General features: G+C 35.7%; 1 protein-coding gene across 1 annotated transcript; it reads right to left on the bottom strand.

Moving 5' to 3' along the window:
* Positions 1-944: 944 nt before the first annotated feature.
* On the bottom strand, positions 945-21045 carry LOC147386993 (NADH--cytochrome b5 reductase 1-like). Its single transcript, XM_086422054.1, has 9 exons — positions 20716-21045; positions 18662-18803; positions 17634-17724; positions 17441-17518; positions 4020-4100; positions 3819-3908; positions 3362-3427; positions 1415-1501; positions 945-1232 (listed from the first exon to the last, which is right to left on the bottom strand). Exons 1-9 carry the CDS (start codon positions 20819-20821, stop codon positions 1140-1142), a joined length of 834 nt encoding a protein of 277 aa, XP_086278180.1. The 5' UTR covers positions 20822-21045; the 3' UTR covers positions 945-1139.
* Between the last annotated feature and the right edge of the window lie 3427 nt (positions 21046-24472).

Consider the following 24472-nt stretch of genomic DNA (forward strand, 5'->3'; position numbering starts at 1 on the left):
CTCACCAAAAATCAGCCCATTCCAAAACTTCTAACTCATGTTTTGAAAAATGTTTTGCCAAAAAGTTGGCCATTGATCACCACCCATATATATATAATGAAAATTCATAAAATCAAATTATCATCATTAAATCACATATTTTTACATTTATGAGTCACAAAATTCTATTATATATCAAATCCCACATTGAAAAAACTAGAATTCTTTTAATTTTTTTTATCCTATGTAAAAAAGGAGAAAAAACGAGAACAAAGCAGCATTTTTTATTACAAATGAAAAAGTTGTGTTTTTTAATTGTAGTAATTGTCAGAGATGCAAGACATGTTTTAAACACATTTTTTTTAACAACGAAAAAACATCTTTTTTTGTTATTATGGTCAAGACTCAACTGTACTTATTGTCAAGATTCAACATTTTGGATATTTTTCACTTAAAAAAATTTATGTTGGACAATTTAGTTAAGATTCGACAATAAGTATCATTGAGCATCGATGCCGTAATACATTCCAACGTGGTTCTACACTGGATAAATTTTATAAACAAAATTGTAAAAATTTCAAAAAATCAATTTGTTTTTGCTACCATTTTTAATTTTTATAACTATAGACAAGAAATATATCGAGATTATAAAAACATACAAATGATTTAAAAATAAATAAATAAATAAATAAGAGCTAAAAGCTTCACTATTATTCTTCAAATCTATAACCTCCTTGATAAACTCCAATGATTTTTTTGGTAGGGAGAACAAATCTCTCTATTTTGATGGTATACAATGTTATAAGGGAAGTTACAATTTTAGAAGATTATTTTTTAGGATTTATTAGAGAAATTGTAGGTGAGGGTATTTCTGTCAAAAAAGATGAGTTAATGTAGAAAATAGCCCTATTTTTAAGTATTAAAAAAAAATGGCTCTTTTTTCCATTGCCATAAACCTATGGAAATTTTATGCTAAACGCCCTTGAATTACTGTCATCATCATCTCAAATCGTATCCTCAGATACATTATGAGGATTACACAATCAAAGCAAAACCTACAGTAGAAAGTTATCTCCAGTAAACATTTTATTCATTAGTATTTCAACCCATGAAAGGGGTAATAAGAGAACGAAGAACGGCAAACGAGACCTGTTGAAGGCTCAGAATTGGAATTGCATCTCTGTAGTGTATCCAATGGCGTCAAGGTGAGCAGACATGGCCTTGTTCATGGGTGGTGGTCCGCACCTCAAAATCTACAAATTACAGGATCGAAAAGCTAAGTTTGTTCACATAAATCATGTAAATAAATAATAAAAAAAGGAAAATTAATGTTTTAAAAAAAGGAAAAATAATGTTTTAAGGCCTCCTTTTGATGAATGAGCGATTTATCCAACCAAGCATGAAAAGTTTAAAAAATTTCAAATTTGAAAAATACCCGGATATCAGATGCTGGAGCTGGGCAGTGGGTTTGAATCATTTCTTTGGACACAAATCCAACGCCACCATTCCATACTTCGGGAGGCTACGGAAGTAAGCAAGCAAGTATTTATGTCAGAGACCGACAACAGCAACAACATTCAAATACTAGCAAATAACTGGAGAAAGAAATTCGAAACTAAACTAGGATTAATATTTAGTTGTATCAAAACATAAGTAAAATGGTGACAATAGTCCGAGTACAAAAGATGACTTGAATTCTTCTCTTGGGTTCAAATACATTACCAGAGTTTGAACAAGTATAGCATACTAGAAAGGGTTTGGGTAACATTAACTTGAACTAATGACTGAAGTATTCATTTGTGGTTGGTAAATTAGATGATCCAGTCCACTAAATTCTCTCCTTTTACTTTGGACTTCGACTAAAATTACAAGAACTGGAACAAAATAATTATGAGATAACTTAGCAATTTACATGACTTTCATGTGATTTCACCTTTACATCCATATACGTAATAGATAATTAAAAGTTAGGCAAAAATGAAAATAAGGAAAATATTAAGTACTAATAAATAACACCAACATCATCATCGTTGTCGTCTATGCCTTATCCCAAATATTGGGATGGACAACATGAGTGTTATTTGACCATTAAACTACATGTTGGGTAATTCCTTAACTATAAATAAAAAAGAAATATTAGAAGCAAAATGATAGAACGACATCTCAGCCCAGAATCCCAAGAGTACAAGAAAGAGTAAAATGATGACAAAGCCATCTTGGTTCTCTCTCATTTTTCTCAACTTTTTCAGCTCTCTTAACTCTCCCTTTCTCTGAAGTCTCTCACACTACATCAACCTCTGTCCTCTCTCCCAATCCACCTTCTTCTAGAGAAGAGGACCAATAGAAGAGAGAGAGAGAGAGAGAGATGAAGAAGAAGAAAAAAACAGGCCTTGGACGAATTGATTTAAAGACTAGTTGACCATTTTACCTAAGATCATGGATTTTGGGTGCGCGGGATTCCTAATTCACTTGCCTAGTTCTCTCTCCAAATTATGATTTTTTTTTCCATTTTCACCCTTCTTTTCTCTCTCTTCTCATCTGCTCATCATTTTGCTCTTTCATGTACTCTTCAGATACCAGGCTCAGACGTCACGATTTTAGGATGTCTACAACTAGTGTCACTAGTTTACTTGTGCAGGGCTCACATTTAAGAGGTTACAAAAACCCAATCAAGGGGAACAATCTAACATCTCCTACACCAAAAATAACCTAATTAGATGACTAGGACCCTCTTGACTTATACATTTCTTAGGACCAATTGCAATGGTCCAAAAGAATATCAGATGGTTACAATCAACCGATCACATCAATAATGTGTCTGAAAGATCTTCTAGGCTCAACCCCAGAAAAGTGGATCACAACCTCTTGCCCGCAAACTATGTACATGGTAAAGGTTGGACAGGGATGTTTTATAAAATCTCCAGAGAAGGAAAGTTCTTAATATATAACAGATATTATTGTAAAGTAATATCTACTTTTTTTTCACAATTCTGCAATAAACTCAGACGCGTATTGGACAATATTTGGTCCAGTGGCCATACCGGGTACTGCACTTTCATATACTGAACCATTTTCATATAGTAACTAAGAGTAATCGTACTACTCCCATATAACAACCTGTGATTGGAGGAAATGCAATTCAAGATATGTTTTCAACAAATGGGGATGATGGGGGCCCACCACATGATTACCTCATCATATCAAACACTTCCCAGTTACCTCATAAATAATAATAATAATAATAATTGAAAAACTTTTTACCAGTTGGTCCCAAAAAATGAGATTAAAAAAATTCTGACTTTTCTTCCAACTTCAAAGTACCTTAAAATTATAAAATTGTGATAATTTTGCAAGAGATTCTTTAGAAGGGAGGGTAACAGACCTGATTCAGAACATAGTACACTTTGAAGCGGTTCGGATAGTTGCTAGAAAGGCTCTCCAGCTCTTCCTGCAAATATAAGACATAAATTAATCCATTTTCATCAACCATGTCCAAATTCTAAAACTTGTTTCCCTTCATACTCCTTTTGTTTTTTCCAGGTTGTGGAGAAAGCCTAAACAATAATGGAGTAGTTGTTCTCTATATATCATAACATTGTGACTTCTACAAAGGTCTTTATTCTAAATATTGCACCTATAGAATTAGTTTAGACAGCTTAGCAAAATTCTTCAGAAGCTAAAGATGGTTATAATGACCCATTCAGGATAACGAGGCTCACCAAGTAATTTGTCAGCTTGGGCATCCTCTGTGTGTGTGTGTGTGTGTGTGTGTGTGTGTGTGTGTGTGCGTGTGTGCGTGTGAGAGAGAGACAGAGAGACAGAGAGAGAGATTATTATACCTTCAAAAGAATGTCCTCAACTGTGACATTGGCATAAATAAGATGTACATTCGTTTTGTCTTTGGGATTTTCCAGTATGGCTCTAGCAACCTAAAGTTCCGTCAGAAACAAACACACATATCACCCCAAAAAAATCCTGCAGAAGATATCTTAGCAAGAAATGACCCAAGATTTAAGTAAAAAAAATCCTTAAAGTTCTACCTGGAACATTGGTGTAATGCCAGAACCACCAGCAAGCATCCCAAATGCTCTAACTTGGCCAGGTTGATACTTGAAACGCCCCTGAAAACATAATGACACACAATATCAACTTCCGAAATATGAGTTATTTTCATTACGGTTACTAATTTTGGATCCATGTGCAACCATGTTTGTAAATCGCCCATAGAATTATACTTCTTAAAGAAGTATCATCTAATTTTAGGTAGATAATCTTACACCTTTGGACAGGCTCACTCATCTCTGCAAGCTTGATCGAGTCCATATGACAAAATTCTCTGATTTTTTTCTCAAAAATGCGATTAATTCACAAAACTTTCAAAATTTCAAATTTATATGAATTTTTTAATTTTGTTTAATATTGTGTTGAATAGCAATTTATTTTTTCCCCCGACTTCTCAATTTTGCCAATTTTTTTTTTTTAAATTCCCTTACCAAAATTTTCCAAATCCCAACTTTGTCACTATGATTGAGTTAAGGGTACCGATGACTTACATCAGCAGTCAATATCTTAATATTTACCACATGTAGCAAGATAATTAGTACTTCTAAGTTTTAACCATATATAAAGCAACGTTTTTCCCTTTATTTGTTTCTATGAAATAATCCCACGTTTGAGTTACATTATTCTTGGACAAGCATTCTGAGGCAAGACTACTTTGGGCTTACTTGAACTAGAGGTTTCTTCACTATGTTACAGCAACCAAACTCATAGAAGCTACCATGTTTTTTATGGTTACCACACCAGATAGTCCACCCTCCATTTATTAGGACAAAAAAAATTCTGGTTTTATTTATCGTTCTTTTCTGTCTTAAGATTTAAAAAAGAATAGTAGTGTTAGTGCCTCAGTGGCATGGATTGCCAAAAAGGTGGCAATTGCCCCCTTATTTCACACATCCCCATGTAAGCATGTTCGGTATTTTATAAGACCTTTCTTGTACCAAATAAATTACCAAACACCCTCACATAAGACAGGTATCAAACAAGGAGGGCATATGCCTCAGTTTTTGGTAGCAGCATAATTGTCACTAGCATTTCCAAATTTAAAATATTGAAGAATGTTGGGGGAAAAAAAAGCGTTAAGGGAAAAGGAACTTAAAAGACAAACAAAATGGAATTGGCAAGCCAATGGTTGACACCTCCCAATGATTCTATTTATAATGAACATTTTCTTTTTCTTTTTTTATGCATTTTTTTCTACATATATTTGAATTTTGTTGAAATTCACTAAAATATTCAATGTCAAAAGAGCGTAAGAGTAAAAAATAAGCATTGTTAGATTTCTGATGCAGAAAATTATAAACAAGGATGGAATGCCTGGCAGATCAATCCACAAATTGGGTAAGATAAATCACTTTTAGACCCTATTGATTCAAAAATATCAATGACAGAGAGGGAGGGACAGTAAAAGTTGCCATCTTGGTTCTATTATCCATAAGAATGGGAAGATTGAGGAGGATGTTGCCCATAGAATTAGATCTGGATGTTAAAGTTGATATGTGCTTTGGAATGCTTTATAAACAACGCACGCCAATAAAATTAAATAGAAAATCTCATAATACGTTGGTAAGGCCAGTTATGTTGTACAGAGCTGAATGTTGGGCAATTAAGAAACAACTTGTTCGTAGACTAAGTGTAGCAGAGATAAAAGATGCTGAGATGCATGAGTGGAAAGACCAGCAAAGCATAAAAACATGACATGAGTAGTACCAAATAAACTAATGAAAAGTCAATTGAGATGGTTTGGTCATATGCAATGAAGAACGACATCAGTTCCAATTAAGGAGAATATGCACATTGAAGGTTCTAAAAGAGTGGGAATATGACAGAAAAGGACAAGGATTGAGGTAAAGGTAATGAGAGCGGATATGAACAAACATGAATTTTAACATAAGACAACTTTAGACATAATTGAATGAATGAACAAGATTGGTTCAACTGACCCCAATTTTTTGCAATAAGACTATGATGATGAATTATCACTCACATTCATTAGTACTTAAAAATTTGAGTTAAGTGACTCACATGAACGTGCCAATTTACATGTGTTAGGAGTAATAAGTTATTATTAGTAGGGATGGTATTGCGTTTTCTTTCTTTTGTTAGTTTGGTTATGATATATAATACACTGTGCAGCCAGGGTTGGAGTCAATTCAACTCCTCCCATGTTTCTCCAATATCTTCATCTATTATCCTTCTCAAACTCTTAATCGAAAGGGTATCAATGAAGAACGACATCAGTTCCAATTAAGGAGAATATGCACATTGAAGGTTCTATGAGAGTGGGAATATGACAGAAAAGGACAAGGATTGAGGTAAAGGTAATGAGAGCGGATATGAACAAACATGAATTTTAACATAAGACAACTTTAGACATAATTGAATGAATGAACAAGATTGGTTCAACTGACCCCAATTTTTTTGCAATAAGACTATGATGATGAATTATTACTCACATTCATTAGTACTTAAAAATTTGAGTTAAGTGACTCACATGAACGTGCCAATTTACATGTGTTAGGAGTAATAAGTTATTATTAGTAGGGATGGTATTGTATTTTCTTTCTTTTGTTAGCTTGGTTATGATATATAATACACTGTGCAGCCAGGGTTGGAGTCAATTCAACTCCTCCCATGTTTCTCCAAATATCTTCTTCTATTATCCTTCTCAAACTCTTAATCGAAAGGGTATCAAAGTAAATCCTAAGAGTTGGAATCTTTCTTTTTTATTTTGTTTTCTTATTTTTTCTGTTTCTTGGTTGATTAGTAAGAAAATCAGATTCTTCTTGATCTGATTAAAGGTAAATGAAGAGTTTGTATTTAATCCTCCACGTGGAGCGTTTGTGGTTGCATGTAGATCCTTATGTGAGCAGATCTAAGAAGTTTTTTAATGATTGGTACTGTTTTCGAGTAAGTTTTGTGGTTCTCCAACGTGGTGAAAGGAATTTGTAGTAGTCTTGAGTTCTTTCTAGCTCTAAAATCAATTCATTGAGCTCTTCTGGCCTATGCGATTTCATACAGTTTTTTGGGTGGTGCAATTTCACTAGGAGAGATTTCTCTCTAGTTTTTTGGAGGTTTTCCGCAAATCTTGGCTATAAGGAATTCGTGACGGGGAGATTTTTCGCCAGTAGAAAATCAGTCATGAAAATATCTGAAAGCCCTTGAATCCTGCTCACAGGAGAACTTAAAAAATGTTGGGGAAGCGCCGAAAAATTGTATAACAGATTATTGTATTCTCATGGTTGATTTATGGAGCAGAAAACGAATATGGGGCATTCTCAAGATCTTGTAGGACTTCGGATGACTTCCATCAGACTTAATGGAAGCAATTACATTTAGTGGTCTAAAACAGTAGGGCTGTTTTTGAAGGCAAAGGGAAAAAGCAGTCACTTGCTGACATATAAGCCTACTTCCAAAGATCCGAATATGATAGATGTGGATGCTTAGATTATGACATGGTTGTCGAACAGTATGGAAACGCAAATCCGTGCAAACTTTATGTTCCTTAACACTACAAAGGATGTATGGGAATGGGTGAAACACATGTATTATAAATCAAATGACACCACCCAGATTTATGAGCTCACACAAGAGTATTTTTCTCTACAGCAAGATGACAAGACCTTAGAGTAAGTTTTTGCCTCTATGATGCGAATGCGTGAAGAACTTAATCAGTACCAACCTACTACTAACGATATCCGCATGATGCAGAAACAGAGAGAAGATATGAATGTCATTCGATTCCTCTCTTCTCTCCGATCAGAGTACGAGGCAGTTAGATCTCAGATCCTAGGTAGTCAAGATCTTCCATCTCTTACAAATGTTTTATCTCGACTTAAGAGAACCACATTATTAGATAGTAGCAATGTTAGAGGTGATTGATCAGCTTTAACAGTTCCTAAAGATTGTGGAAGTCGTGATAGTATTGGTAATTATAGTAGTAGAGATTAAGGGGGAGGCCAAGGTGGAGGTCGTGAGTGTACTCATTGTGGCCTTAATGGACATACAGTTGACTATTGTTGGGATTTACATGACAAACCCGTTGCTCATCAAGTTTTATCATCAATTGACGATTCAAATCATACACTTATTTCTACTACTTCTGACCAACTTGTAGAGTAGACCATCATTCTTTCCAGGGAAGAATATGAAAAAGTCATTGCTAGATTTACTCAACCATCTTCCTCCACTGTTACTTAAGCTCAAACAAGTACGACATCCCTAGTCCTTCGATCATTGACTCTGATGCATCAGACCATATGACAGGTAACTCTAGTTTACTGTTTTCTTTTCATTCCTTTATCTGTCAAAATGTTAAATTGGTTGATGGTTCATATTCTAAAGTTGTTGGGTTAGGTACATCTCAACCCCATCTTGAGTTTTCTTTGTCTTTTGTGTTCTGTCCCTATATTTTCTTTTAACATTTAATTTGTTAGTCAACTAACAAAGAAATTTAATGCTCAATAACCTTTTTCCTCGACCATTGTGTTTTTCAGGATCTAAAGATGGAGAAAACGATTGGTGGTAGGTGTGAAGTAAGTGATCTATATTATCTGGATCATGTTCTTGCTAGAACAACATTTCATTCATCTTCCAGCTCTTTTCAATGGCATTCCAAGCTCGATCACCCATTTTCTCGGATTCTACATAGTTTAATTCCTAGTTTGAGTTGTGAGTCTTTATTTGATTGTGAAGCATATCAGTTAAGTGAACATCATCGTATTTCTTTTCCACCTGTATAAATGGTAGAGTGTCTAGTCCTTTTCGTTTAATTCATTCTGATGTATGGGGGACCTGCAAGAGTTCCATCATACTTTGATTTTAAGTATTTTATTACTTTTGTGGATGATTTTTCAAGAATGACTAGGTTATTTTTAATGAAAGATCATTCAGAATTGTTTACAATTTTTAAACAATTTCATATGGAAAAAAAAAAAAAAAAACCCAGTTTGGTATGCCTATTTGCATTTTGCGTTTTGATAATGTTAATGAGTATTTTCTTGGTCATTATGTTACATATCTATCTTCACTCCCATGGAATTATTCATCAGTTTTCTTGTGTGCATACCCCTCAACAAAATGGAATTGCTAAACACAATAATCGACATCTAATAGAAGTTGCCTGTGCTTTAATGTTCTAGATGAAAGTTCCTAAACTTATTGGAATGAAGTTGTTCTCATTGCTTGCCATATTATCAATAGGGTGCATAATCCTATTCTTGAGAGTAAATATCCATAGAAGGTATTATTTCCTGACAGTCTGTCTTTTCATCTTACTCCATGTGTTTTTGGATGTGTTTGTTTTGTTCATTTTCTAGGACCTGGTCGGGATAAGTTGGATCCAAAATGTTTAAAATATGTATTCCTTGGCTATTCCCGTACACAAAAGGGCTATAAATGTTATAGTCCTACTTTGTGTAAACATTTTGTATGTGCAGATGTTACATTCTTTAAGTCTGTCCCATATTTTTCTACCACATCTTCTAATAACATTGGTATTACTCCTATTACATTGCCTAATCCCGTTTCTATTCCTAGTGCTCCACCTCTTAAAGTTACAAGAGGACTACTACAACACCAACAATGCCAACATCTTCTTTGTCTGCAAATCCAATTCCTTCTCCAGCTCCAATTCCAGCTGAGTTACCTATTGCTCAGCGTAAAGGTACTTGTTCTTGTGTTACTAAACATTTTATTGCTAACTTTGTGTCAGATGCTTCATTATCTTCTTTTTTGTCCTTTTTATTTCATCGATATCCTATATTTATGTTTTTAAGTGTCTTCAGGATGCCTTATCCCATCCAGACTGGAGGAGAGCAATGGAAGAGGAAATGACAACCTTCATAGCAATGATACGTGGAATATTGTCTCTCTTCCTTCTGGAAAGAAGGTGATGGAATGTTGACATAGCGGAAGCGTGTGAATCAATAGATTCGAAAGGTTATGTTCAATGGAACACTCAAAATCAATTTGAATCAATAGATTCAGTTGATAAACAAGTAATAGGTTGAAAGAAAATTAAAAAGTAATTAAAAGAGAAAAGATAATTAATTGATTGATTATTTTGATTTTCGGATTTGGAGCTCCTTATATAAATAACTCCATCATAACAACTTAGAATCCTACTAAAATACTAAAAATTAACATTCATAATCTATCTATAACATAGTACTACTTTTTAATCCTATTAGAACTCAAAATGGACACTTCTAAGTATTTCTAATTATAGCCTAAATAATAAAAACGAATTTAAAATAAATTAGAAACTAACAAGGAATTGTACTCCTAACAAAACTATGAAATATAAATCCTACTAGAAATAGAAATAGAAATAAATCCTCATAGAATTAAGAAACTACTTAGAATTTTAAATGTCCTACATCAAATGTAGATGGGTTCATGTTGTTAAGTTCCACCCTGATGGCACAATTGATAGATCGAAGGCAAAACTGGTTGCAAAGAGTTATACACAGACGTATGGAATTGATTATGCTGAAACTTTTTCCCCAGTGACTAATATTGCTTTTGTTCGTGTTATTATCTATTTAGCTACTATTCTGGGTGGTCCTTGTACCAACTTGATGTGAAAAACGTTTTTTTTACATGGTGATTTGCAGGAAAAGGTGTATATGGAGCAACCACCTGGGTTTGTTGCTCAAGGGGCAGTTGGTAAAGTATGTAAGCTCAGAAAAGCGCTTTATGGTTTGAAACAGTCCCCAGGAGCATGTTTTGGAAAATTCAGCAATGCAGTTCTTGAGTTTGGAAAGTCGAGGTGTCAAGTAGACCACTCCATTTTTCATTCCCACTCCACTAGCGGGTATGTTCTTCTAGTTGTATATGTGGATGATATTGTAATGACAGAGAGTGATGTTGTTGGGATTGAGAAATTAAAATTATTTTTAAAACAACAGTTTCATAATGAGGATTTGGATAAGCTAAAATACTTTTTTGGTATTGAGGTTGCACATTCAATTGTTAGGTATTAGTCTCTCACAAAGAAAGTATACCATAGATTTATTAAATGAGACTGGTTTACTTGAGTAAACTTATGGATTCTCCCATACATTCAAAATAGAAGTTGACTATTGATCAGGGAGATCTTTTTTATGATCTTAATAGATATAGGAAACTTGTTAAGAAGTTGAACTGCCTCACCATTACCAGGTTGGACATTACATTTGCGGTGAGTATTGTTAGTCAGTTTATGGAAGCTCCTAAAGTACCTCACTGGGTAGCATTGTAGTGTATTGTTAGTGTTAAATAAGTCTGTAGGGTTATTTTAGTCTTTTCCCTTCTTTATTTATCTTATGTAATACTTATCTAGCCTAATTAGGGCTAATTAATCAATTTTTCTTCTTCTCTCTAAATCTGAACTTGGTATCAGAGCCAAACTTCATCGAAGCTCACTGCTACGAACTCCATTGACTAATCCTTCCTTAAATCATCACCAACTTCTCTCGTTTTTTCAATCCATATCACCCCTACGGGGGTTTTCTGTCACTACACACCCTACTCGCATCATGCGATAGGGAGTTAAGAACCATTCGAAGCCTGCGATCAGGCTGTTCTCACAACAATGTTGCTGTTTGATGCCTGCGACACCTAGGTTAGCTATATCTGAGCCTGGCGACACTCAAGGTAGTGTTTTTTTTTATGTCTGCGACCATCGTTGGCAGTGTATGAGACCTGCGACCATAGCAGGTACCCTTTTCTGAGTGTTTTGATCATTGTAAGTGGCTGCTCAGCCTTGTGCGATCATCGTAGGTAGTCATCTGAGACCTGCGATCACAGCAGGTGACCTCTGCTGCGTTTTCTGACTATCGTAGGAAGCTGCTCAGTCTTGTGTGACACAACAGACTGCGATTTTAAATCCTACGATCACAGCAGGTTGTTGGTATTGATCTTTGACCATCGTTGATTATTATATGAGGCTTATAATTATAGTAGGGTACTGTTTGAGGCTGTTCTAACAACAGTATTGCTCATTGATTCCTCGATTTCTCACTCGCGGTAGTGACAACCTTTAGGGCGCTGCGATAAGTAACATTTTCACACTTTTTTGATGGCTTCTGAGACATCATCTTCCTCGATCATTAATAATGGATTAAGTGGTCTTCCTTCTCATTCAACCGATTTTTCAGGCGCTCAAATTACTACCGTGAAATTAGATGGTCCTAATTATCTGCTTTGGGCACGTTCGGTTGAAATGTTCATCGGTGGAAAGGGAAAGATTGATTATCTCACAGGGGCAGACAAACAACCCGTACAGACCGACTCTTATTACTCCCATTGGTTTGCTAATGATTCTATGGTCCGTTCTTGGTTGGTTACTTCTATGCAACCACACATTGCGGCTGGTTTTATGTTTTCCTCGACAGCAAAACAGATATGGGATTCGGCAAAGAGTATTTACTCACAACGTCAAAATAATGTCAGGATCTTCAATTTGGAGCGTGAGATTTCTCGTCTTTCCCAAGGAGATTCTTCAGTTACCACTTATATCTCACAGCTACGTGCTCGGTGGGAAGAGCTGACTTTCTATTCCTCATCCTATTCTTGGAAGGACCCTCTTGATGAGACATTATATTCGTCAATTTTGGATAAGAATCGGGTTTTTCAATTTCTAGCGGGTCTCCGGGATGAATTTGAATATGCGCGAGTTCATTTATTGGGTATGGATCCTTTTCCGTCGCTACAGACTGCTTATTCATATGTCTTAGCGGATGAGAGTCGTCGTGCTGCTATCCTACCTCATTCTTCAGGGGATCATTCTGCTATGCTTACTCGCCTATCTTCTCCACAACCCCCCAGTGGGTCTATGCCTACCCGTCAACGACATAAGTGTGATCATTGTGGAAAGTTAGGTCATGTGAAGGCTCGATGTTATGCACTTCATGGTCATCCTAATCAGCAACGTAAACATTCTCAACGATCTTCAGCTTATATAGTTTCTCAGTCGACTACTGATTCAGCACCTCTTTCAGTTACTACATCCTCATCAGACTCGGTATCTTTATCCCAAGCTGAGCTTGACAAGTTCAGAAAATTCTTCAATCAGATAGAGACTTCATCTCAGCCGGTTTCTACCTTCGCTCACTCAGGTACATTTGCCTCTGCAAACAGTGTTTCCACCACTTCCTCACCATGGATCATTGATTCTGGTGCCTCAGATAACATGACCGGTATGTCCTCCCTATTTCAAACCTATAGTGTTTGCTCTGGTCATCGCAAGGTTCGCTTGGCTGATGGTTCTTTGTCTTCCATAGCTGGTCAAGGTCTTTTACCTGTTACATCCTCTTTATCCTTAACTAACACACTACATGTTCCTCAACTTACTACTAACTTGGTATCCGTTAGTAGTCTTACCAAAAATTTGAACTGCAGTGTAACCTTTTATTATTCTCATTGTGTCTTTCAGGATCTGGAGTCGAAGAGGACGATTGGCACTGGACGTGAAGTTAATGGATTGTATCTCCTGGATGTTCCCGGTTCCCCTAGCACCCCTTCTGCTCTTCAGCTTAGTAGTTTTAGTAGTCAATCTAATAAGGCTCTTGTAATGCGTTGGCATTTACGCTTAGGCCATATTTCTTTTGGATATTTGAAACACATGTTCCCTAATTTATTTAATAATAACAATGTGCTTGATTTTTCTTGTGAAACTTGTCAATTAGCTAAACATGTGCGTTCTTCTTATCCTATTAGTATAAATCCTATTACACCTGCTATGTTTGACTTAATTCATTCTGATGTGTGGGGTCCTTCCCCTGTCACATCCACTCTTGGTTTTCGCTATTTTGTCTTGTTCATTGATGATCACAGTCGTACCACTTGGATTTATCTTATGAAACACAAGAGTGAGGTTTATGGGATCTTCAAGCAATTTCTTGCTATGGTTCAAACCCAATTTGGTCGTACTATCAAGACCTTCCGTTCTGATCATGGTACTGAATACACCTATAGTGAGGTCCTGAAACTTTGTTTAGAGTCTGGCATTGAGCATCAAATGTCCAATGTCAAGACCCCTCAGCAGAATGGCCGATCCGAAAGAAAAAATAGCCATATTCTAGAGTTAGCCCGTGCCATTTCGATTGGTATGAACGTGCCCCAATCCTATTGGGCTGATGCAGTTCTTACTGCTGTTTACCTTATTAATCGAACCCCCTCCAGTGTTCTTCAGTTTGTCACACCCCTCTCTAAGCTCTCTCCAGATCGTCCCGTGTTTCCACTTCCTCCGCATGTTTTTGGGTGTGTCTGTTTTGTTCAAATTCTTGATCAAAATCGTTCTAAACTTGACCCTAAGGCCGTCAAATGTATCTTTCTGGGTTATTCCTCTACCCAGAAAGGATATCGTTGTTACCATCCTCCTTCACGACGACGTTTTATTTCTCAAGATGTTTTTTTTTTGAGCATACTCCTTATTATAATGGGTCCGTTGGCATTCAATCTGAGTGGTTTTCTCTCGATTCACCTGATGATTCTTTTCCTTCTTTATTTCCCCTTCCCCTGCCTGTTCTTCCCTCCCCACCCCCCGTCAGTTCGTCCTCCCCTCCATTGCAGGTTTACTCTCGACGTCCACGTGATACTACCATCACTTCTATGTCTGACCAGCTCGCCTCCTCGCCTCCTGCTCCGCCTCCGTCTGTTCCCTGTGATGATCGTCCTATTGCCACTCGTAAGGGTAAGCGCACTTGTACTTATCCCATTTCAAATTATATATCTAACTCTGCACTATCACCTTCCTATCGGAGTTTTCTTGCTTCTGTTTCCGCTGTTTCTCTTCCTACTACTGTTGCAGATGCTCTTGCTCATCCTGAGTGGCGCGCAGCTATGATTGATGAGTTGACTGCTCTTGAAAAGACTCAAACTTGGGAAATTGTGCCTCTTCCGCCTGGCCGGCAAGCTGTGGGTTGTCGCTGGGTATTCACGCTTAAACATAATCCGGATGGTTCCATTGCTCGTTATAAAGCCCGTCTGGTGGCCAAAGGTTATGCTCAGACTTATGGGATTGATTATCAGGAAACTTTTGCTCCGGTTGCCAAGATGACCACCATTCGCGTTCTCCTTTCTGTTGCTGCTATTCGCGGATGGCCTCTTTTTCAGTTAGATGTCAAGAATGCTTTTCTTAATGGTGATCTTCAAGAAGAAGTCTATATGGTCCAACCTCCTGGGTTTCTTCCTTCTGCTTCTCCTGCACATGTTTGTCGTCTTCGCCGGTCTCTTTATGGTCTGAAGCAGTCTCCTCGTGCTTGGTTTGAGCGTTTCACTAAGGCCATGCATCAGTTTGGTTTCCATCAGAGTTCTGCTGATCACACCTTGTTTTTGCGTCACTCCCAAGGCAAAACTGTTGCTCTGATTGTGTATGTGAATGACATTGTTCTTACTGGAGATGATGTCGATGGCCTTACCGAGGTCAAAACTTACTTAGGCCGTCAATTTGAGATTAAGGACCTTGGACATCTTCGCTATTTTCTGGGTATTGAGGTTGCACGGTCCCAATCTGGTATATTTATTTCTCAGCGTAAGTATGTTCTTGACTTACTCAGTGCCTCTGGTCAGCTTGGATCTCGTCCAGCTGATACTCCTATTGAGCAGAATCACAGGTTGGCTGATTCTGAGGGGGAGTGTGTGTCAGATATTGGCCAATATCAGCGTCTTGTGGGAAAATTGATCTACTTGTCTATGACTCGCCCTGACATTGCCTATGCTGTTAGTGTTGTAAGTCAATTTATGCACTCACCTCGAACATCTCATCTTGCTGCTGTTTATCGTATTCTTAGATACCTTAAGGGATGTCCTGGTCGAGGTATTTTATTCAACAATCATGGTCATCTTCGCATTGAGGCATGGACAGATGCAGATTATGTTGGTTCAGTGACTGATAGACGGTCTACTTCTGGGTATTGTACTAAAGTTGGTGGTAACTTGGTAACGTGGCGTAGTAAGAAGCAGGATGTAGTTTCTCGGTCGAGTGCTGAGTCAGAATACAGAGCCATGGCACTTGGAGTATGCGAGTTGTTGTGGCTCAAAATCTTACTAGCTGATTTATGTCTTCCTGTGCCGGTCCCCTTCTTACTATATTGCGATAATAAATCAGCTATTAACATAGCTGCAAATCCGGTTCAGCATGACAGAACGAAGCACATAGAAGTTGATCGTCATTTCATTAGAGAAAAGATAGTTTCTGGACAGATTTGTACTCCCTTTGTTCCTACCTCTCAACAACTTGCTGATGTTCTTACTAAAGGTGTTAGTAAAACCTCATTTGAAGATGTCTTGTCCAAGTTGGGCATTGTTGATATCCACGCACCAACTTGAGGGGGAGTGTTAAATAAGTCTGTAGGGTTATTTTAGTATTTTCCCTTCTTTATTTATCTTATGTAATACTTATCTAGCCTAATTAGGGCTAATTAATCAATTTTTCTTCTTCTCTCTAAATCTGAACTGTTAGGTACTTGAAGGGTTCCCCCGGACGGGGTTTGTTATACAAGCCAAATGGTCATACTTACAAAGAAGGATATATGAATGCAGATTGGGCAGGTTGTCCTTCAGATAGGAGATCCAACTCGGTATTGTACATTCTTAGGTGGTAATCTTATGACATGGAAAAGCAAGAAACAAACAATTGTTGCCAAATCTAATGCGGAGGCTGAGTACAGAGCTATGTCACACACGTCTTATGAGCTAACCTGGTTGAGACATTTTCTCTAGAAGATAGGCTTTATCATTAAAACTACCTATGAGTCTCTTTTGTGATAATCAAGTAACCATACACATAGCTTTTAATCTTATGTTTCATGAGAGAGCAAAACATATTGTAATTGATTGTCACTTTGTTCGTGATAAACTCCTGAATGGTGAAATTGCTACTTTCTATGTGAAGTCTGAAGATCAACTTGTTGATTTGTTTACCAAGTCATTGGGTTGTGGGAGGGTTGATTATATTTGTAACAAATTGCGCTTATATGATATATATTCTCCAACTTGAGGGTGAGTGTTTGGAGTAATAAGTTATTATTAGTAGGGGTAGTATTATCTTTTCTTTCTTTTGTTATTTTGGACGATATTGTGTGGCTAGGGTTGGAGTCAATTCGACTCCTCCCACGTTTCTCCAATATCTTCTTCTATTCTCCTTCTCAAACTCTTAATCTACAACCTGAGTAATTTTTTTATAACATTATATTATATTATTATTTATATTCATTGGATTCAATGTGACTTCCCTAAGAAAACAACTCGAATTCACCGTTGTCGAACTTTTACAGTAAGAAAGACTAGTACAAATCATAAACTTCAACCTTGTTTTGCATCGCCTAATTGTGAAAAGAAGCATATGCAGATTAGGAGAAAAACGTACGCAAAAGCAACTTATTGATAATCCATCTGAAAAGACAAGAATGTGTACCTTGGGTCCTTTTACGGCCAAGTAATCACCTACGCGCATCTCTCGGAAATGGTGGGACATCCTTCCTTGTGGATACATCTACTTAGTGGTACCATTCAAATGCAGTTAAAAAATAATAATAAATCAAATGGTGCAAAAATACATGAAAAAGACTAACAAAACTGACTAATAGAATATTTCAGATCATTAATACCTTTATAACTAGTTCAAAGTATCCAACATCAGAATCCAAAGTAGTTGGGGTATAAGGTTTGATAACTTCATCACCGACACCATCCTTTCCCCTGTTCAAGAAAATAACGCAACACTCAGAATGGTGATTCAGTGTCAGACCTCCATCAACCTACTATTGTCATATACATGTGGCAGTGGAACTAGGGGGGGTGCAACTTGGTTCAGTCAAATTGGAACCGAACCGACATAGGTTGGTTCCACTAAATAAAAACCAGAACCGAACCGAAATGCCAATAGAATCAAACCAACCCAAACCAAATTAAGGTCGGTTTGGTTCTATGGATTGCGAATATTCTATAAACCTGCTTGGATCTAACATTTAAAAAAAAAAAAAAAACAAATATGTATTATGTACATAAAATTTCATATAATAAATCATTAACTTATTCATAAAAAAAAAAAGTCATTAATTTATCCATTAATCTAGGTCCTAACTCCTAAAATAATTCGTAATAAATTAGTATATATTTATTTATTACCTGAGGGTTCAGTTCTTGGTTTGGTTCGGTTCTGTACAAGCCTTGAACCGAGAACTGAACCAAATTAATAGGTTCTCCATTCTCTTAACCCAGAACCAAACCAAACCAGCCCAAAGCTATCAGTTTGGTTCCATTCTCGGTTTGAACCAGACCAAGTTGCACCCTTATGCGGCACATGGGATGCAACCAGCATTGAAAGAGTCCCGCCAATGGGATGATCTCAATTCTCAATTATCTTATACATCACATTCATAACAGTCACAATAAATACGGAAAAATAACCAAGAAAATAGTTTAAAGATCAAGTAATTATGGACACTTGATCAGGTTGATAGTTTTGAATCTCAATGGGACCATCAAATAATGTTCTTACTCCTTTATAGGTGCTCCATGTGGCAATACAGACCCATTAGAACAGAGGTTAAACATGTAGATTTCATAACATAAGATTATTTCTCATATTAATCCTTATTCAAGAACTAATCTTGAACGACCAATCAAGTTTGACCTGCAACTTATATGCTGTCCAATTGGAAGACCCAAGACTGAAGTAGGTGTAGGGAGCGCAAATGTGAACTTGGCAACATTATGGCTGAGTTGATTGCGCTTAACAAGTTTGAACTCCTTGTATTCCTCAGGGTTTAGGCAAACTACAAAAACCAATATCACTGTGTCAGTCAATTTGCAAGAAAGTAAAAGAAAATTTCCCAATTTTAAAAATAAAGCGGATAAAAGAATATTTTTAAGAATAAAAATAAATAAATAAAAACTCTTGAAAGAAAAAGACATGGATGTCAATTTTAAGAATCTAAAAGAATATTTTTACCAGAGAAGCAAACACTAGTCCTTAGTATATTCTTGTCATGCCAAAGTTCAAAATTTTCAAGAATTCAACTTGATGCAACATTTTCCTTTCATGATTAAACAACTTTTTACATCAAATTGCAAAGAGTAACCATCAATTAAATGTCAACAGCAATGGTGTCTAGAGTTATTAAAGATGAAAACCGAGAAGCTACATAAGTTTTGAAAGTCTATGAAACATAAAATAAAGGTTGTTGAAGAAAAACAACAATAAAAACATGTAAATAATAGACGATTTTGTAATTAAAAAAAAAATACTACTTTGAATACTTTACGAATATAGTGCATGCATAATACATGATTAATTAATGAATAATGGAACAGATCCAAAAATTCGGGTAAAAATATCTGATTTTGGAAAGTTCAGAGTTCAGACACATAATACGTTTAAAAAAAATCAAAATGTACGTATTTGCGACCATGCTAACAATGATGAAGCCATAAACAAGAATCATTTGGGGGACTATTGCAGAGAAATTGATGAGCTGGCATTAAATCAGAAACTAATTAGCATCTAGCTTAGCAACCAATCATCAAAGCTTTATCCCAATTATTTGGGGTCAGCTACAAGAATGTTGTTCTGACATTTCCCTCAATCTAGAGTCATATATATCGGTGCATAAAGTAATGAAAATGAATAGATAGAAGAGAAAATGGTATACAAATGTGCCAAATTTTCTATTATTTTCAAGAGGTAAAAGACCAGTGCTTTTAATACACATACATACGTAAAGCAAATATATATGTGCTTGTTTGTTTCCTTTTTTGTTTCACTCGCTTTGTTCCTCTTCGGGGTTTTAGGTCACCTCGACCGCCCCCGTTAATAAATATAATTTCATTCATCAAAAAACAAATATATATATATATATATATATATATATATATATATAAAGCAAATAAAGGAAATATAAAACAACTTCTTTACTCATTATATAAAGCATAATGATAAAGAAAATATAAAAGGGAAACAATTTCTTTTGATTTATGGAAAAACCACAAAGCAAGCAGGCTAAAATAACCATTATCTCGTTATCCAATTAATTAAAAATAAAATAAAATAAAATAAAAATATCCCAAACCACTGAAAATAAAACTAAATTTTGCTTAAAGCTTTATTATATATTGCAGGGAATTACATATAAATATTGAAGTATCTCCTGAAACAGACAATATTAGTGACAAACAGGATTTATATTGATTTTGAACTTACTATTTAACAAGGATCCTTTTTTTTCTTTGTGGATGGTAGAGGTGGGATCTCTACAGTCCATACTCTATATACCTCTGAGTATACTCGAAAAACCATCCCTTTTTGAGGATAATGAAGTTACCAAGTTTAGAATATCCCTTACAATAGAAAAGCTATCTTCATCTATTCAGGATAGACTTTCTTCCACCCAAACATCATTCAACTTTTCACCATTCATCATTTCCCCTTGAAAAAACTTCCCTTCTTAGATTTTAAAACCAATATATGGGATTTGAGGGGTTTCTATCAGATTTACAAGTATTGCTATTAATGGAGAAAGAAATCAACAAAATTTCAGCAAATTAACCAGTTTTACAGTACAGAGATCAACAACAAATTTTGACTAATCTTCAACAACCCAATCAAGGAAACAACACATACAACAAAACCCAATATTTTTTTATTTTTTTATAAGAAAAGATAAGCTCAGTGAAACAAAAAGTTTATACCTTTGGGTTTCCTGGTGAAATAGAAATAAGCAGCACCAGCACCAATGGAGACGAGTGCTACAGCAATTCCCAGTACATGAAATCTAGGGTTCTCTAAGTAATCCATTAGATTCAAAGAGAAATCCTAATTGATTTTTTTATTTTTTATTTTTTTGGTGAGAAATATAAATAGAGATGAGGTTCAAGTAGGCAACTTCACTGTCTTGTTTGGTTTGAAAAGAGGGATCTCTGGCCTACCTACCTAACCCCACGTTCTTTTTTTTATTTATTTTTTCTTTCAACTTTGAAATTTGGTGAGAACAAATCAACAAAATTGTTTATTTCTTCTAATGGTCATGAAATCAAGAATGGTGGAATTCTTTTAAGTACTGAATTTGTGGTGTTTGGTGGATGAATTGGGGATTTATGGTGTTTGAGCCAGACCCTACCTCTGCCAGCTGGAGATCAAGCCCTTAATTATTTTCGGGTTGACCGGGTCAGATTAGCGGGCCAACAAGTCCGATTGACGGGTCCAAACTGGATGAAAATGAAAGGTTAGGTTAGTAATTTTGCTCAAGCTCTCCACCCAAGTCTAATGAGCGTGTGTCAGCCAACGGTATCTGACTTTCAGCAGCACCAGCACATGGTTTTCGCACAAAAATAAATAAGCCAAACTCAATCACTCAATTTTTATTTTTCAAAATATTCTAAAATGCCCTTATGAAATTTAACCATGAAGGTCCATGCTAAATTGGGCCGAGATTCCCAGTCAGCCCAAGCCCATACTAAATCCAAGCCTCTTAATAAATGGATTCACCTGGCCTGGCCCAAAAATGATATGATCAAATCTAGCTTGGATCCATAAAATTTGGCCACAACTATATCTCTTTTTAATGAATTTATTTAGGCTATGTTTGGATTAAGAGAAGCGGAGAGAAGAGAAACTCATTAAGAAAAGAGAAGAGAAGAAAAACTCAATTTCTCTCCTCCATGTTTGGATTGATAATTGATAAGAGAAAACTTGGGATAACTTTGGAATTTTAAAATATCTTAGAAGAGATTTAGGGGTAGAATTAGAATTATAAAATATTTTAAAGGGTTTCTCTCCATTTCTCTCCACTTTTGGAGAGAAAGAAAAAAAAAACTTTTTCTTTTTTCTCTCTTCTTCTTTCCAATTTTTTTCTCTTCTCTCTCCACTTAACAATCCAAACAAGAGAAATGGAGAGAAACTCATTAATTTTCTCTTCTCTTCTCTCCATTTCTCTCAATCCAAACACAGCCTTAAACTACATGACTACTAGACCTTTCATATTGTTTGATGTGTAAGTCCAAGGGTTGACATGACTTAGGAATTAGGTTTTTGATCACTTTCTCTCATGAAACCGGTCTCCCACTTCTTCTATTTTTTTCTTTTTTGATACAGTGGTATTCTCGTAGACAACTAGCCCTAGTACCGTATCTGGGCTTGTGCCCAGTCCATAGACCATTGGGTCTTATCCAACAGACTAGTTTACTAGGCCTTGGTCCAACGCACACAACGCTTTGCCATGTAAGTCAAGAGGCTTTGGAGGATTGAACACATGATCTGGGGCAAGCCATGTAAGTTTTGTCTCGATGATTTATCATTAGTCATATAAATAAGTTTCATATGTCTAGATCAGTTATCTCTTCTTTTTTGTTTGTTTTTCTTTAAGGTAGTAAGTTGGGCAATAACACAGAGACGAGCTGGTGTATATAAAGTTAAAAAGAAGTGAAAGGTTTGTGTAGCTAAACAATCCTGATAGGGTAGAAATTTCATTTTAGAAAGTAGAACACTAGATGTCTACGGCTTTAATTACGATGCAGATGCAAAATAGTAATTTAATGAGGGGTAAGGTTTTTAGAAATTATCTTTTTTGGGTTTTCTAGACCTCTTTTTTTTTTTTTTTTTTTTTAAATCGAGGTATTATTGCCTCTTAGAACACCTAACAAATCTTCGACACATACTAAGTAAGGGATTTATAGTCAAAGAACCGTTCTAACTCGACGCGGCAACACATACGCAATCTGTACGTGATTGACGTGGCAAGGGCATAGAAAAATATCTTTTTCTTCAAGATACACTAGGAAAAGGATCAACGGTTAGGTGCCCTTGCCACGCCAGTCGCGTGCCAACAACGTATGGTTTGTCGCATCAACTTATCATTAGTCATAGTCAATTTAGTGTTTTATAGAATTGTGATAATATGATGATCTTTTGGGTAAGCTCCCTTCACAGAACTATAAATCCATTGCTTTGGGATATACAAGGACATATATTTATAGTTTTGTACGATTCTATTAAGGGAGTACAAAAAAAGAGCGCCAAATTATCACGACTTCTATGTTAAAGGCATAGTCAATGAAAAAATAACATAAGTTCTAAGTTTTGTCCAACTTTCATAAATGTCGAAAGAGAAAAGTGGGTTTGAGCCGCTTTTCAATTCTGACTATTTTTTCTGCAAAATGAAAAATAATCAAAGATAATTTGGATCCCAAAAATTACCCTTTTATATGTATATTGGTAAGACCATGAGTAAACAATAAATGGAGAGAAAAACTAAAAAGCAAATCATCTCTTGTTGGAAATGAGAAACCATTTGAATTGATTTTTTAAGGTTTTCCTTTTGGGGTCTTGTGTGTATTTCAATGTTCCAACTTTTCAAGTGAGGGAGAACCAAGATTCCCACTTGTTAGGGACATTTCTCCTAGATAACTAATCATGGTGTGAAGAGGAAGACTAAAGTTGTCCATTGGTTTAGATCATACTTGAAATCCAACAAGGCTTAAAATGGTATGAATTTTATTTGAAATTCGAGTCATCTGAATCCAAATTTAGTAGGTTTGGTTCCTTCAAGTATATCTAAATTAAAATCTGGTTTGGATATGGGTTGATGTCCCTTGACCCAAGTCAAATCCGAGTCGGATACAGATATTTCTATATCCGTCAAGATCTGAATGATATATTATTTTGCAAGTTGTATTTTTACATATTTTCAAGTTATCTTTCATCAACAAACAACAGTTAGGTAAAGTGATCAAGGCCTCTTTCCAAAATAGAGAGGCCTTGAATTTAACTAACCATTTAGTCATATTTTAGTAATTGTATTTAAAAATAATCTTGAACGGTTTGACATTATCCAACTTAACCGACCCAAATCAATAAATTTGGTCAGATCAAATCCAGATATGGATATAATGAAAGTTAAATGGTTTGAGTATGATTTTAGTTATTAGGATCTGAGTCAGATTTGGATCCAGATAAAATTACGGATATGGACATACCCATATCTGACTCGTTTTAAGCCTTACATTCCAATCCATTTCATTTGGTAATTTCATATCTGAATTGAGTATTTGGGTTTCAATAAGGATCAATTTTGATAACCTCTCGGATTGTTTCTAAATCTATTATCTCCCATTTGAAAAGGTCCTGTCATGATAGGGGGTAGCACCCCCCGACTAAGGTAATAAAAAAGGCAATTGTGTAATATATATTTTTTAAGGATTTTCTATTTGTTTGGGGGTTTCTATTTTTGGGAGACAGACGTGTTTTAGCAACTCCTGATTTTATAAATAGAGATCTTTAGGACTGTAAAACTAGTGAGAAAATAATAATTATTTTGTATATGATTCGTGAATGTACACTACATCATAATACGTAATAAACGACTGTCTTAGATAGTTGTTTTAAAAGGAATCGCGATTAAATTGTGACTGCCGATAATGTCGAAAAAAATGACTGTTTTAGACCATCATT

Source organism: Akebia trifoliata, chromosome 14 (assembly GCF_017979445.1).
Source record: "Akebia trifoliata isolate Shusen 1 chromosome 14, ASM1797944v1, whole genome shotgun sequence".
Taxonomy (NCBI): domain Eukaryota; kingdom Viridiplantae; phylum Streptophyta; class Magnoliopsida; order Ranunculales; family Lardizabalaceae; genus Akebia; species Akebia trifoliata.

What these genes read in the sequence shown, in the direction of transcription:
- LOC147386993 (XM_086422054.1), bottom strand. Translation starts at nt 20,821, where the DNA reads ATGGATTACTTAGAGAACCCTAGATTTCATGTACTGGGAATTGCTGTA. An exon ending in TGGCCGTAAAAGGACCCAAG is followed by an intron (nt 4,101 to 17,440) that starts GTACACATTCTT and finishes TTATGTTTTCAG; the next exon opens with GGGCGTTTCAAGTATCAACC. An exon ending in TGTACTATGTTCTGAATCAG is followed by an intron (nt 1,502 to 3,361) that starts GTCTGTTACCCT and finishes TTACTTCCGTAG; the next exon opens with CCTCCCGAAGTATGGAATGG.